This window comes from Peromyscus maniculatus, chromosome 9 (genome assembly GCF_049852395.1).
Source record: "Peromyscus maniculatus bairdii isolate BWxNUB_F1_BW_parent chromosome 9, HU_Pman_BW_mat_3.1, whole genome shotgun sequence".
Lineage (NCBI taxonomy): Eukaryota > Metazoa > Chordata > Mammalia > Rodentia > Cricetidae > Peromyscus > Peromyscus maniculatus.
The window spans coordinates 4940371-4954858 of NC_134860.1; the positions used below are offsets into that span (position 1 = coordinate 4940371).

A 14488-nucleotide genomic window follows, 5' to 3' on the forward strand; every position below is an offset into this window, starting at 1 on the left:
ATAATTCCAAAGACTGAAAAGCAGAAAAGGGTAAACATTTTAGAAATCTTTCCATATTGGCACCCAGTCTCCTGACAAGGGCAGCTTGTTTTTTTTTTTTTAACTTTACATATCCAGTTTTTCCCCCTTCTCTCCCCCCACCCCCTTCCACTCTTCCCTCTCTTCATAGGGTAAGGTCTCCCTTTGGAATCCACAGAGCATGGCATATCAAGTTGCAGCAGGACCAAGTTCCTCCCTGCTACATCAAGGCTGAACAAGGCATCCCACTGTATTGAATAGGTACATCAGGGACAGGTCCTGGTCCCACTGCTGGGGGGGCCCACAAAAGATCAAGCTACACAACTGTCACCCTGATGCATGGGGCCTAGGTTGGTCCCTAGTTGTCCATCCAGAGCCTACAAGCTCAGGTCAGCTGTCTCCGGTTTTCCTGTCATGATCTTGATGCCCCTTGCTCATAGAATCCCTCCACCCTCTTCAACTGGACTCCCAGAGCTCAGCCCAGTGTCTGGCCATGGAGCTCTTCCTGTCCTTCCACCAGTTACTGGACGAAGGCTCTGAGTTAGGGTAGTCACCCATCTGATTACAGGGGAGGCCAGTTCAGGCGCCCCCTCTCCACTACTGTTGGGGCCCCTCTAACAAGGTATTTCTTTTATTACTCTTTTCCTCTGTTCCACCCCCAGCCATCCTGATCCCTCATGTTCCCATTCCCCACCCCCCACCCCAGTTTACCCAGGACATCTCATCTATCTCTTCTCCCTTATTGTAAGAATGTAAACACTGCTGTTCTTCCAGAGTTCAGTTTCCAGCGATTCAGGTCACAACCGTACTACTGTAGTTCCAGGAGATCAATGCATTCTTCTAGAGCCTCCACCCCATGGCATACAGACCATCTACCCACTCCCTTTTTTTTGAGACAGGGTTTCTCTGTGTAGCCCTGGGACTCACTCTGTAGACCAGCTGGGCACTAAGGCAGAGATCCTCCTGCCTCTGCCTCCTGAGGGCCGAGATTAAAGGTGTGTGCCACCACGCCTGACACAAATGCTTTGTAGTTTTTAATGTACATAACATGATACATATTCACAAGATTTACAGTTTGTGTTCTATCAATCTGGGACACTGCACACATCTAACATCTGTAGCAGTTATACATAATCTGTTTTAAAGTCATAGGCATCATCATCCTCTTCACTCATTTTATCCAAGGTAAATGATCTGTCAGATGGTTTACCTGCATAGGAAAGAAAGAAAAGTGAGATTTGATACAAGAAGATACAAGCAATTGTGCTCAAAGTCCTTGGTCCCAGACTCACTTGCTGTTGATTCCACAGCTAACATCTCCTTGGTGTCTTCTACAGGGGGTACATCTGAGCTCTCTGCCTGTGGACCAAAGACATCTTATTAACCCTATGAGGTAGGTAGGGTAGAAGAGTCTTGGGCGGACACCTAATTAGGAATTCTGTCACCAACTGTTTCTACCTTTGGCCCTCCTCATTCTTTCCGTGCAGTAATGCTAGAAAAGTCACTTACATTGTCTTCCCCATCAACATTTCCTTCATCTTCACCATCCTGTTTGTGTTCTTTCCGTCTTGGCAATTCTTCAGGTATGTCTGCTTCTTCTATTATTGCATTTGTCAGGCCCGAGGACCGGAAGAGGATTCTATTAGTTAGATGAGGGCCCTTGAGGACTAGAGGACGAATAAAACTCAGGTTAACAGCTAAGACTTCCGGCACTGTCACTGATGTCCTCATCAATACAAAGGAAAAACAACTTCACTCACCTTGTATGCTGTGTGCATTATCTGTTTCCAGTTCTTCTAGGTTAAAGCCCTTCTTCATGTTTGCTGCCATTGCTTCACTGAGATGTGGAGAAGGACTCCAGGGTGTAGGAGGATGGCAGTAGTAACCTAATGAGGCACTGGCATTAAAAATAAGACCCGTCAAACACAGTTGAGTCCCCTTATTCTATGTTGTCTTCAATGCCAATACAAAGACACCTTACCCTGTCCACTCAGACCACAACAGCTTAGCAGCACTTTCAACACCTGGGCTTCCACCTTTTTGGTGCAGACCTCTTCTCTGAGCAAGTTTAGAAAAAAAATCCAGAGCATCCTTATACCCTGGGACAGTGTATTTTAATACCACCTTAAAAACAGAACAGAAACTGTCATTCGTCTGTGTAGATGAAGAACAGTGGTAAGGAGCTAAGGGGAATTCTTTTACCTGTTGACTATCAGCCTGGGACAGAATGGCACTGGCAGCCTCCAGTGGTCTCAGTACTTCAATGCTTGTTGGACTCCGCAGAGCAAGGGCAGCAGAGGAGTTGGAAGGTGAGATAATGAAGCACGGACTATCTATGACTGTGATCTGCTTGTCCAAAGGGACAATCTGCATGCTCCTGAAAGAAAGAGAGGGGGACGGAATTAACAGGGACACTGCTCTGTCTAAGGTCAAGACAACATGAAGCTCAGGGTTGGATTGAACAAACTCAGCACAGCAGTCAGATCCAATTTGTCATCACCGCTTCATGTTTATGGGAAACCCTAACAGAGAGTCCTTCTAAAACAAGCACTGTATGTTACAGTGCAACACATCCAAACTTCAGTTATTTCCTTATCTTTCCGGACCAGGTCCAATTGCCTTCTTTGAGGCAGCTTTCCTCAACCTTTCAAACTCAACTGCAGGCAGCTGGGCCTTTCCAATCAACTTTCCTAGCTCAGCACCAGCTAGCTTTCTTTTACTGATGTCTTTCTAATTATTAACTTTTAATTACCTTGTAAGTCCCATGGGAACTCCAACATTACATATCGGTTCGTGTTTTAAGCTATTAATGATGCTGCTTTTCCCCACATTTGGGAAACCTACAAAAAAAGTAAACTCAGATTATAAACCACATTTTCTGGTAGTTACCTTGCCCATACCAGGTTGTGTTCTCTCAGACGCCAACTTCTGAAGCTGGTATTTTTTTTTTTCAGTGTTTTGGTGAGTTAAGTCAGAATTAACATTTGAGAACAAACCCATTCTTTAGTAATTAACCTGTTCACATTCCACAATGTGATGTCCTTGGCTAAGTATCTTTAGACTTAAATGTGCTGAATAAAACTCACCAATTACTCCAACCTGAATAGCTTTTCCACATGACTGCTGAAAACTTCCAAGAAGCTTACAAAGGGCTTCCTTGCCACAGCAGACTTTACTTTGGAATGGAACAGTCTTCTTTTTCTTTACCTTTAGACATTAAAAAATCCAAAATACAGTAGTTTTAATTCACTCTGGCAAGTACCATTGGGTGGAATAGAGTAAGTCTGGCACCAGAGTCCAGCTCTTAGAAAACCCACTGGATTCCACTGCCTTTCAGATGATCTTCTGATGAAATCAGAGTTGGATCTTATTGTTTTTCATCTTAATCAACATTTTGCATACTCATCATATTTCAATCATCGCAAACCCGAGGAAACCACATTTCCCACCACTAACAGTGTACCTTGAGCATCTTCCCTCTGTTCTTCAGGTTTGTCGAGGCTTTGAACACCACCGTTGGCAATTCTTTATTCAAATAATTTAGCCAGTTCTCCAAATTCTCTTTTGGTACTAGATCTGGTAAGAATCGGGAAAAGACATGCTTCAGTTTGGTTTTTTTTTTTTTTTTTTTTTTTAAAAGATTTATTTATTTATAATGTAAACAGAAGAGGGCGCCATATCTCATTACAGATGGTTGTAAGCCACCATGTGGGTGCTGGGAATTGAACTCAGGACCTCTGGAAAAGCAGTCAGTGCTCTTAACCTCTGAGCCATCTCTCCAGCCCCTTCAGTTTGGTTTTTAAGCCTAATTTATTAAATGTGGCAAACTATTGACTGTATTCAATCTTTCAAAAGGAATTAAGGAGAAAAGTAAACTTCCTGTCATGTAACTTGTGTCTTGAGATGAGTTGCGTCTTTATTTATATATCCCCAGTCCCATGTATTCCAGATAGGCCTTCAAACCACTATGTAGTTGAGAATGACCTTGAATTTTGGAACTTCTCTTTATCCCCTTAGTGGTGAATCACAGAAACACACTACCAGGCTTGCTTCTATGTGGTGCTAAGCAGCAAACCATCTTGAGTACCAGGCAGGCATTGCACCCACCGAGCTACTTTGGAATCTCAGTATCTCCAGTACTGCTCACTCAATGTAATCACTAGGTCAACCTATGCACACATTTCCAGAATTTTCCTTCATCTAAGAGGCACCAGCTTTCTAAGCCTAACAGTGATTTAAAATCACTTTTATATTTGTTTTCTACAAAATATACCCCCCCCCTATCTATCGAAGTTTAAAAACCACTGCTGGCAATTCCTTATTGTCTCTCTTCTGGGTTCTCTTCGTCCTGCTCAAGCCCATCCAGACACATAGCCAAGGAGACTAAGTGCTGATTAGCAGAGCAGGAAAATCCAGTGGAATCACCTGCAGAAACCACCTCCTCCCACGTCCTTGGCTACCACAGTGCACATGTATTGGTTCTGTTGAGGTCAGAGTTGGATCTTATCAGTCTTCAGGGAGAATCAGACTGTTCAGATATTTTCCTCATACCTCACAAGTGCACACATGAGACAAAGGGGATTCTTTTTACTCACCTGATTTATTTAATACAAGTACCAGCTTTTTATGTCCACTTTGGACAATAGCTTCTTCTACTTGAGGACACCTGCAACCTAGAGGATCTCTGGCATCCAAAACCTCTAACACCACATCGGAGGCCTCAATCACCTGTCAAGTAAGAAACCATCACAACAGAATTCCTTGCTGAGCAACACCCTCAATGTGGCCGAGAGTCCAGAAGACAGGAGCTCCATGCCTTCATTTTTATATGAAGAACGCTAGCTCTTCAACAAAGTCAGATAACCTGATAAGACATGGGTCTCCAAGTGGAAACAACCCCACTGTGTCAGGACACATGATCCAGCCACAGTGCCCATGTAGTTTAACAGGCCTTCTTAGAAGTACTGACGGAGAAGGCTTAGTCAGTTCTGTTAACCGAGAAGACTGAGCCTGGGAGATGAATATCAGGGTTGGCAGTGCTAGGAAGCAAATGCACTAAGAATCCACTACCTACCCTCTTGACTTTGACTGCAACAGTGGATTCTATGGATTCCCACTTTACAAAGGAGCTCTCAAGTTTTCAAAGTCTCATTACCATTTTGGACACTGACCTATATTAAGATACCTTTTTAAGTTCCTGACAATGCAACTTCTTTGGATTCTGTTTGCCCAATTTAGCTTTCTTGCTTTTGGGTTCTTCAAATTCCTAAGATATAAAAATTAGGGGAAAAAATGATAAAATCAGAAATAGCAGTTGTTACCAGTAATATTAACATTTCCACAGATGACTACAGGCAATATATTTGGTATTTTAAGTAAGAGACAATCTACATTTTCTTATTAATCTTTCACTTCTTTAATTTCATTTCTGCTTCAGAGCACAGCTCATTTTTAAGGAGAGATGATAGCCCTACCTGCTGAGGTTCCACATTAGACTGTTCGTCGCCAGGGTCAACTTCAAGTTTTCTTTTCTTTTCTTGCTCTTGTTGCCTAACAAGTTTCTGCTGCTGCTTGAGTTCTTCAAGCTGTGTCAGAGCCATAAAAGAAATGAATGAGCTGGAGAACCATGTTGTTAGTTTACTCTGGAAACCACATTCTACTGCAAGCTCCAGCTTGTAAAATTTACCTGTTGTTTCCTTAGCTCAGCTTCACGGAGAAGAGCTTCTTTAAAGGGAGCACTGTTTGGAATCCCAGGGTCCTTTCTAGGCTTCTTATGACCCCGTTTTTTGGCTTCCTTTCTTAATTTTCGATGATGTTCTCGGACCTATTAAAAACACCGTAAGAAGGTTGGAAAAGGTGCTTGCCTAGCATTCATGAGGCCATAGGTTCAATCCTCAGTATTGTACAAAAGTAAAAAAAAACCTCACCCTACAAAAACACTTTACCACTTAGGATTTGTGCAATAAGCCAATCTTAAGACACAATTTATAATGCATGTGAAGCACCTTAGAAAAATGGAACTTCAAGTGGAATTATGTAGAGAACATGTATGTATAAAACAGAAAAATCACTCAGCAGCTTTGTAAAGATTCTGTCACAGTGAGCAGTTTTGGCTTTCTCTCACCCTGCACCTTCCCACAGCTGCATTCTTGATGTTTAAGAGCTTATATCCACGTCCAATCCCTAAATCATTAATAGAGCCTTCCCCATGGAGGAGAGGATGAAAAAATCAGTTTGGTAATCCATTGGTATAGGTCTCCCAGGAACACTCACCTTCTTTTGGATTTTATACCGCTTATGGCAGGTCATACGTTTGCTTGCTTTCTTTAATTCTGCCAAAAACAAACAAAGACTGTATACTTGGGCAGTAAACCTAGTTTTGTTTTTACTTTCTAAAAATTACATGTATGGATGTTTTGGCAGCTCTTCTCAGGGCAACAACCACGTGTATGCAGTGCTCTCGCAGAGGAAGCCACTAGAGGGCTTCATTTCTCCATGGAAAGCAGTGAGCTGACATGTGGGTGCTGGGACTCAAACCCTGGTATTGGTCTTATGGAAGAGCATTCAGTGCTCTTAAATGCTAAGCCACCTCTCCATTCCACCCACTAAAAAATTATGTTTCATTTACTTATTTTATGTTTGGTCTGAGAAGTAAGTTCTCTCCATCACGTGGGTTTGGGAGATTAAACTCTGACAGTCAGGCTTGGTGGCAAGTGCATTTATCAGCTTAGCCATATCCCTGGCTCTCAAGACACTATTTTATCAGGCCAGTGGACTCACAAAAATATACTGAAAATTTCAGGCCTTGTACTTAGTTTTCGATGACCACAATGTTTTGATGTACTTTTCTTGTAGTAAGTCAACCACCAATTTATATGACTCATGGGGGTGAGAAGGCTTGGATGATGGCACATGTCTATCAACAGAGCACTCTGGAGGCTGAGCCCAAGAGGTTCGGGAACCTAAGGCTAGTCTGGGCGACACAAACCTTGCCTCAACCTTCCCTGCAAAATTATGCCGGATGTTTTAATAATAGTACATGCTCCACTTTCAAATCCTAGTCAATTTGACCCAGTAGATCGAGAGTGAAGTCAGCTTCCAGAGGAAAGCACCACAAATCTCAAGGAAAGTTAAAAGGGGGTTTCCTTTTATGAACGTTTGCGCCAGGGCTTCAGTACAGAATCCAGGCTGGCTGCAAACTTTCGATCCTCCTGCATTATCCTCACGTGTACAGGATGATTGGCACGTGCCACCAAGGCCGACGGACTGGTTTTGAATACTTCTTTTGAGACAGGGTTTCTGTGTAGCTTTGGAGCCTGTCCTGGAATTCGCGCATTGTAGACCAGGCTGGCCTCTAAGTGCGAGATCGCCTGCCACTGCCTCCGAGTGCTGGGGCTAAAGGCGTGCGCCGCCGCCGCCCGGCTTTGAATCGTTCTTATACGACAGGAAATCGCCGGGCCCGAAAACAGGCTCAGACTCGTTAACGACCAAAATCTGGTTTAGTCTTCACCTAGTGGGCCTAGCTTTCCTTCTACAGAGCAGGCCCTGGTGAACATGGCCGAAGTCGGTCCTGGGCCTTCCAACCCTCCCTCAGTTCTGCGGGCAAACCGAGCCGCGGCCTGCGGGAGCCCTCGGCCTGCGGGAGCCCTCGGCCTGCGGGAGCCCTCGGCCTGCGGGAGCCCTCGGCCTGCGGGAGCCCTCGGCCTGCAGCCCGCGAGAAGGACCCGCGCGGCTCGCGGACTGCGCCCACCTCCCGACCCGACTCACTCGGCCGCTTCATGCCGGCAGCGGACACCCCGGAGGCAGGAGAGGTCTCCGGTCCACCACCTCGCCTTCCCGGACGCCACGTGCGAACTGAGGCGCCGGGGCCAAGGTCCCGCGCTCAGGCTGCTGCCGTAAAGCCCGCCGGCGCCCGGCCGCGTGCGCGCGCACACCCTGTCGCGCAGAGTCGGGATCGCTTGGCGGCCCCGGGTTGGGTTTACGGCAGCACTGGGAGGGGTGAGGGCGGTAAGGGCGGCGGGTGCCGGAGCGACGGCAGCGGCCGCGGCTAGAGGAGCCATAGCAGCCGTGGCGGCCACGGGGCGGGGCGCGGCGGTCGGGGACCGCGGCCGGGGCTGCAGGCGGCGGAGCGGCGGGGTAAGGCCGGGCCCGGGGCGGGCGGGGCCGCTCCCCCTCGGCCAGCTGCCGGGCCTTTGTGTCGGCCCGGGCGGGCTGGAGCCGCGGCGGAGGCCCCGCCCCGCGGTGCGGACGCGCTGGTCGGGCTGGGCGCGGGGCGGGGCGCGGCGGCGGGGCCTCGGGACAGGCCCGGCAGCCCGGCCGCACCTGCCGGCGGGGACAAAGGCAAGCCAGGGCCCGGAAACTGCCCGCGCTGCTCGTTCCCGCCCGTCGCCGGGCGCCGTCAAAGCTGTCAACGTTTCCTTTAGTCCCCAGAACCAGTGACAGGTCGGGCAAACTCTTCTTTTCCTCCGCCTCTCAGGGCCTCCTTTTTTTGTTTCTTGGGCGTTCGGCAAAAACTCTTCCCTAAGGAGTTTTCGGGTTGTGTTTTTCCCTCTTTCCGTGTGATTTGCCCAAGCCGAATATTTTTTTGTCAGTGAGACGTATTTATTTAGAGGTTAGAGACTTCAGCTTCTCATCTACAACGTCACGACGAATCGGGTTTTTTTAAACTGTATTTTCTGGTTTTAAAAGTATTTTCCGCCTCAAAGTATTTTACTTTCTGAGAAAGAAGTGAGTCTTGCTATTAAAAGAAAATAATTTTTATTTGAAAGACGGGGCAGAAATACAGAATTCCTGGAAAACAAGTGACAAAAACACAGTAAGGTGGATATAGGAATAACTGGAGAAGTGTGTGTTGGTTTAAGCTGTCTTAACCCAAACTTTTCAAAACGAACTTTCCGAGCCAGGCACAGCAGAATACACCTGTTGTTCCAGCCGGTGGGAGGTCGAGTCAGGAGGATGGCAAATTTCTGTCCAGGTTGGGTTACATAGTGAGACCTTTTGCCAGTAAAACAGAAAAGTGATTCAAAGTGTCTGTCTCTCCCTCATTTAGTAGTATTCCTTTTCCCAACTAGAATTCAGAAGCACATTGGACTCGGTATCGAGATTAAAGAATATAGCTTTTGCTTTAGTAGTTTTTAAGATCCAAAATGAAAATTGGAAAGTATCCTTTTTTATCTTTGACCCGGCCTTACTTTGTTGCCAGGTTGATGACCTCAAGTTTATGATCTGCCTCAAGTCTCCTGAAAGCTGCATTTACAGGCATGTGCCACTACTTGGAGGGTGAGGGGAGTGAGGCTAGGATCTTTGAAGAAATGTTTGGGATGAAAACAGTAACAGATGTGTATGTGCAGAGGCACCAGTGGGATTGTTAGAGTATAAAACATAGCTCTAATAATCGTGCCTTACCAAACTCTCCAAGATATGTATCTGTATAGTACACCACTGTTAGTGCATCAGACATTGTGAAGACGGACGAGCGCTGACTTGGTAGCCTTCTCTGTGAGAACACAGTTGCAGAAGCTATGGTTTTAATTTTGTTTATGGAAAAGATTCTTGAGTTGGTTTGGGGTTCAGTTGGTAGAGTGCTTGCCTGGTATATGTGTGAAGCACTAGGTTCAGTTCCTCAGCACTGCATACACCTGGGCATGGCAGCACTTGATTGTAATCCCAGCATTTAGCATGTGGAGGCGGGAGGCTCGGAAACTCAGGTCCTGAGTTCAACACTAGCTTGGGATGTATGAAACCCTGTTGCAAAAAGAAAAAGAAAGAAAGAAAAACAACCAACACAAGACAACAACTGAGGCAAAATGCTAAAGGCTTGAATGACAACAAGGGTGGTTTTCCTGTGCGAAGTATGATTGTAATTACTTGCTTTTTTTGGTCTTTGAGTCATCTTTTTAATCAATATCTTTTGTTTTAAGTGTGTGTTGCAATACTAAATATTACTAAAAAAAAAAAAAACAAGAATACTAAAAGTCAACAAGTTGTCAGATATTTGGATATGCTAGCTGCTTGCACAGTTACACATTTTTAAGTGCTCTTTTTTTTTTAACTTATTTTGTATATGTGTGCATGTGTATGTACAGGCTAGAGATCCATGGCATTGTCTTCCTCTCTTGCTTTGTACTTCAATTTATGTTGAGATCTAGTCATTTATTTTATGTGTATAGATGTTTTGCCTCCCATGTATGGCTGTGCACCATGTGTGTGCCTGGTGCCTGAAGAAACCAGAAGAGGGTCCCCTGGAACTGAAGTTGTGGATGGTTATGGCTGCCATGTAGTACTGGAAATCTAACCCAAGTCCTCTAGAGTGCTCTTTACCTCTGAGCCATCTCTCCAGGGCTACCTTATTTTTTAAGACAAGATCTTTCGGTAGACCTGGAGCTTGCTGGGTTTTGGCTAGGCTGGCTGCCAGTAAAACCCGGTGATCCTCCTGTCTTTGCCCTCCCCTGTTTCCTCAGTGCTGGGGTCACTGGTCCCAACAGCTGTGCCTAACTTATATATAGGTGCTGGTGGCCGGAATGCGCTTCGACTTTGCTATCTCCCCAGACCACTAAAGTATTGATTGTCCACGGGAAATGGCCACATTCATTGTCAGTCTCTTGGATGTTTTACTGTAAATGAGGCCAACATCTAGAATTAAACTCCAGAATCATTTGTTTTCTGCTTATAAAGAAATAAATGAAGTGATGCTTAGAGATTGTCTTTAAATTACACAAATGTTTGTTTTAAACATCTCATGCATTTTTAGTGCCTTTTTTTTTTTGTTTTTTTGTTTTTTTGTTTTTTTTTTTTGTTTTTTGAGACAGGGTTTTTCTGTGTAGCTTTGGGCCTTTCCTGGGACTCACTTGGTAGCCCAGGCTGGCCTCGAACTCACAGAGATCTGCCTGGCTCTGCCTCCAGTTCTGGGATTAAAGGCTTATGCCACCACCGGCCAGCCAATACATTTATTTTATTTTCAGCACTATTTTATAGAATGGGGCTACAAAAATAAAGAGGATCCAGCTCTGTGCCTAGGTAGCTCAAGAGTTTTGCTTTGAAATTTCAAAGTAAATTAATGTATGTCGTTTCTTCACTGTCAAAGGGTGTGGGTACACTTTATTATTTTCATTTTTTGTTTGTTTGTTTTGAGATGACCTTGAACTTCTGTTCCCATCTCCACCTCTTTAGTGCTAGTATTACATGTGGGTACCGCCATGCCCGGTTTCATGTGGTGCTGAGGATTGAACGTTGGGCCTCCCACCTACTAGGCAGCCACTCTTTCAACTTAGCTCTTTGCCAAGTCCTTGTTTTCCTTTAAAGATGAAGAAATAGATCAGAAGTCGTGATTTGGGTAGCATCCAACAGATAATGAGAGGTGGAAGGTCTGGGACTCTTTAGTGTAGGTCCATTATTTCTTCCACACTGCATGTTAAAATGTATACTTTGGATAATAAAAATTGAAAACCATCCTTCCCTTGCATCTTTTTCTAGTCTTTTGAAAGTATATTAATGATGAAAGGGTTTTGGTTACTATATCATCTAAAATTACAATATACTCAGTACTAATAATTTACATTTTTGTCATTTGCTTTCCAGTGCATTATAAAAAGCAGTGATTTTGAACTGCTAAAATAATTGAAGACTTTTTTAAAGCCCTGCTAAACTTAAGTGCAGATAGAACTTTTAGAAAGAAATGTTTTTCTCTGACTCTTGGGTGGAGGGGAGGAAGAATTTTGTAGAGTTTGCTCTCATGAGCCGTTCTTGGTTTGTTCCAGCTTGCCAACACTTGGTGTCACATGTGAGCCTCCCACATGTGTTCACTCTCCATTCCAGCTCTGTGATTGAACTCTGCTCTTATTGACTAGGGGGCACTTGGGCAGGCATGCTTCATTCCTGGAATTGACAGTCATTTCATGTGAGTAAAGGTGAAACTCAGCGAGACATTTCTAAGCATGTGGAAGCATTTGGTTTTGAAATGGAAGGAATGTCAGGTGCACCTGGGAACTGATTATGCCTGTTTCTTTTCCTTTAGCAGCTCTGTTTGAATGTTATGTTTTCTGTCTGTTTGTACTCACTTATGCTCCTATTTCCCTTTTTTCTGCCTGTTCTTCTCTTTCAGTTCTGAATAAACTAACTGAATAAGCACTTATAAAACCCTACCTTCTCTCACTGGCTTCATTTGGCCTTCAGACATAATGAGGAGATTGGCTTTTCGAGGCGCTGGTTGTGCTCTGGTAAAGCTGGTAAATTACTGATCATCTTCACCCTTTTCTGTTCCTGTCATTCTTGACCGTTTCCCTTCCAACATTCTGAAGTTTTGTAATTCTTCCTATCTGAATCCCTCCTGTGTTTATCAGTGTTTCCAAGGATAGTCCTTAATTTCATTAATTTGTGGAATTATGGCCAGTTAGCAATCTTTCATAAAGTGAACAACAACAGAACCTGGGTATTTTTGGCCTAAGTTTGTAGAAAACTTTTAACCACTTTTAGTCAATTTCAAACTAATATACTTAGTAACAAACCAAAGCCTGGAGGAAGGAGCATCATCACTGTAGGTTCTGTTTTAAACAACGTGTGCACTTAAGTTCAAAGCCAGAGATAGGAGACCCCTTTTGTTTCTTAGTTGCTTTAGAGATTGTTAGTTTTGTTTTTTCTTGTTTTTGTTTCCTGGAGAGCCTAATTTTGCCTAATTTTTCTCTCCGTAGCACTGGCAGCCAGTGCTCTACTGTTCTTTTTCGTTTAGTGCTAGAGTCTGAATTTCCTAAATCAAATGTGGAGTGAAACAGGGCCTGCTGTTAACTTTTAGCTTTAGAAAGTTCTTTAAATTACAGTGCACTACTTGATACTGCTGTTAAATTACAGAAGCATTGTAGGACTTCCTGGGTCTATACCCTGTACCTGCAGTACCTTATTCCAGTGGTTGCATTTCTTACATTATAGCCAAATGTGTATGTTGTAAAGTTATGTTAAGCAGAGTTTCTTTTCTTTTCTTTTCTTTCTTTCTTTCTTTTTTTTTTTCCTTTTTTTGAGACACTATGTAGTCCTAGCTGGCCTAGAACTCAATATGTAGACCAGGCTAGCCTTGAATTCACAGAGATCCCCCCTTGCTCTTGCTCTCAAGTGCTGGGATTATGGGATTAAAGGCGTGCACCATGCCCAGCAAAAAATAGTTCTTATGAGGGTTAGGGAGCTATCTTAATGGGTAAAGTACTTGCTGTGTAAATATAAGGACCTGAGTGTAGATCCCCCAGCACCCACCTAAAAGCCATGTGTGGTGTAGTGTCCATAACACCCGCACTAGAGGGGTAGAGACAGGTAGGTCTTCGGCACTCACTGACTAGGCATTCTCCAGGTTAATGAACAACCCTTTTTCAAAAAAAAGGTGGACAGTGCTAAAGGAAGACATCCAATGTCAACCTATGTGCGCGCGCGCGCACACACACACACACACACACACACACACACACACACACACACAGAGTCTCTTCTGGATTAGAGAGATGGCTTAGGGTTAGAGTGCTTCCTATCATGTGTGAGGCCCTACATCTTGTCCCTAGTACTGCAAATAGCAATAAGAAATACCAAAAGCCAGCAAGCAAACGAAAATTTCAGTCAGCCTAAAGCCAAGAGCAAATGTTTATGCGCTTCCAAATGTCCACATGGTACCCAGGAGCCCATGTATATAACATGTTCTTCCAGATCATCTAGTGAGGCTTTATGCTATTTTCAAAATATGTGACTATAGTGTACATCATAGAACTGAAGGGAAGACTTAGTAGAAGACTTCAAAGCACAGATTGCTAGTACTTCCCAGATATAGCAAAATTACATTGTTTCACAGGAGTATTTTTTTATGAATTCTGCTGTAAGTGGAGAATTCATTTTTAGGGTACTTTTACGGTGCTAGAAAGTTTGCTGCTCCACCTCCTTTTGCACCACTCATTGCCTTAAGTACCACTTCTTAGTTTTGTTTTCCACACTGTGGCCCACTTAGGTTATGGGTATAATTGTAAGACATGCAGGAAAGCAGATGAGGTTGCTAGCCCTTTGTACCTCCTGCTTAGTAGGCTGCCTCAGGGTCTTAGAGATCAGTATTTCCAGCACACTGTTAAAGACTACACATGGAGGACTGGGAAGGTGGCTCAGTGGTTACCAGTGCTGGCTGCTCTTCCAGAGGACCTGGCTGGGTTCGTTTCCAGGCACTTACTTGACAGCTCACAGCCAGTTGTACCTCCAATTGCAGGGGATCTGATGCCCTCTTCTGGCCTCTTCCAGCATCAGGCGCACATGTGATGCACAGATACTTCTGCAGGCATAACACTCACATACATCAAAAATAATAAATTAAAAAAAAAAAGACTACATATAGGTTAGAAAGCCATATTCTAGGATAAATCTGGGGCAAGAAGTGGTTGAATAATGTAGAATTATTGACATAAATGTGTATACTTCTGCCAAATTTGCCCTATCAGAGTTTGATAGTGTGGCA

The 14488-nt window shown here is 44.3% G+C and overlaps 2 protein-coding genes and 3 non-coding genes across 56 annotated transcripts in view; 1 reads left to right on the forward strand and 4 right to left on the reverse strand.

The window, feature by feature from the left end:
* Window positions 1-1037: 1037 nt before the first annotated feature.
* On the reverse strand, window positions 1038-7962 carry Gnl3 (G protein nucleolar 3). Of its 3 annotated transcripts, none has more exons than XM_076544216.1 (15): window positions 7786-7962; window positions 6292-6350; window positions 5705-5842; window positions 5493-5603; window positions 5204-5284; window positions 4614-4746; window positions 3482-3594; window positions 3105-3225; window positions 2771-2858; window positions 2221-2395; window positions 2000-2142; window positions 1779-1915; window positions 1524-1685; window positions 1311-1373; window positions 1038-1228 (listed from the first exon to the last, which is right to left on the reverse strand). In XM_076544216.1, the coding sequence occupies exons 1-15, from the start codon at window positions 7796-7798 to the stop codon at window positions 1143-1145; spliced, it is 1623 nt and encodes a 540-aa protein (XP_076400331.1). In that variant the 5' UTR covers window positions 7799-7962; the 3' UTR covers window positions 1038-1142. The 3 variants fall into 3 exon arrangements, with proteins under 3 accessions (XP_076400331.1, XP_006981573.1, XP_076400332.1); XM_006981511.4 differs by having other exon boundaries at window positions 1311-1377; window positions 1528-1685; window positions 7786-7942; XM_076544217.1 differs by lacking the exons at window positions 6292-6350; window positions 7786-7962 and having other exon boundaries at window positions 1311-1377; window positions 1528-1685; window positions 5493-5634.
* Window positions 2455-2529, reverse strand: LOC121832473 (small nucleolar RNA SNORD69). Its single transcript, XR_006076127.1, has one exon. It is a non-coding gene; the product is annotated as a small nucleolar RNA SNORD69 (small nucleolar RNA).
* On the reverse strand, window positions 3362-3440 carry LOC121832477 (small nucleolar RNA SNORD19B). Its single transcript, XR_006076131.1, has one exon. It is a non-coding gene; the product is annotated as a small nucleolar RNA SNORD19B (small nucleolar RNA).
* Window positions 4496-4572, reverse strand: LOC121832471 (small nucleolar RNA SNORD19). Its single transcript, XR_006076125.1, has one exon. It is a non-coding gene; the product is annotated as a small nucleolar RNA SNORD19 (small nucleolar RNA).
* A 59-nt stretch (window positions 7963-8021) lies between the features above and the next one.
* The window catches only part of Pbrm1 (polybromo 1), a 104792-nt gene continuing 98325 nt past the window's right edge, over window positions 8022-14488 (forward strand). For 17 of the 50 annotated variants that reach the window (XM_076544165.1, XM_076544189.1, XM_076544192.1 and 14 more), the window contains exons 1-4: window positions 8294-8460; window positions 9221-9276; window positions 11775-11914; window positions 12119-12242. In XM_076544165.1, coding sequence (XP_076400280.1) covers window positions 12195-12242 — 48 coding nt within the window. In that variant the 5' untranslated portion in view covers window positions 8294-8460; window positions 9221-9276; window positions 11775-11914; window positions 12119-12194. Of the gene's footprint in view, window positions 8155-8287; window positions 8461-9220; window positions 9277-11774; window positions 11915-12118; window positions 12243-14488 lie in introns of those variants that run through there. The other 33 variants (XM_076544176.1, XM_076544183.1, XM_076544195.1 and 30 more) reach the window with 21 other exon arrangements.

Coding starts and splice junctions, on each gene's coding strand:
- Gnl3 (XM_076544216.1), bottom strand. Junction 1,374..1,523: donor TGATGGGGAAGACAATGTAA/GTGACTTTTCTA, acceptor GTCCACAGGCAG/AGAGCTCAGATGTACCCCCT. Junction 1,229..1,310: donor AGCTGTGGAATCAACAGCAA/GTGAGTCTGGGA, acceptor TTTCCTATGCAG/GTAAACCATCTGACAGATCA.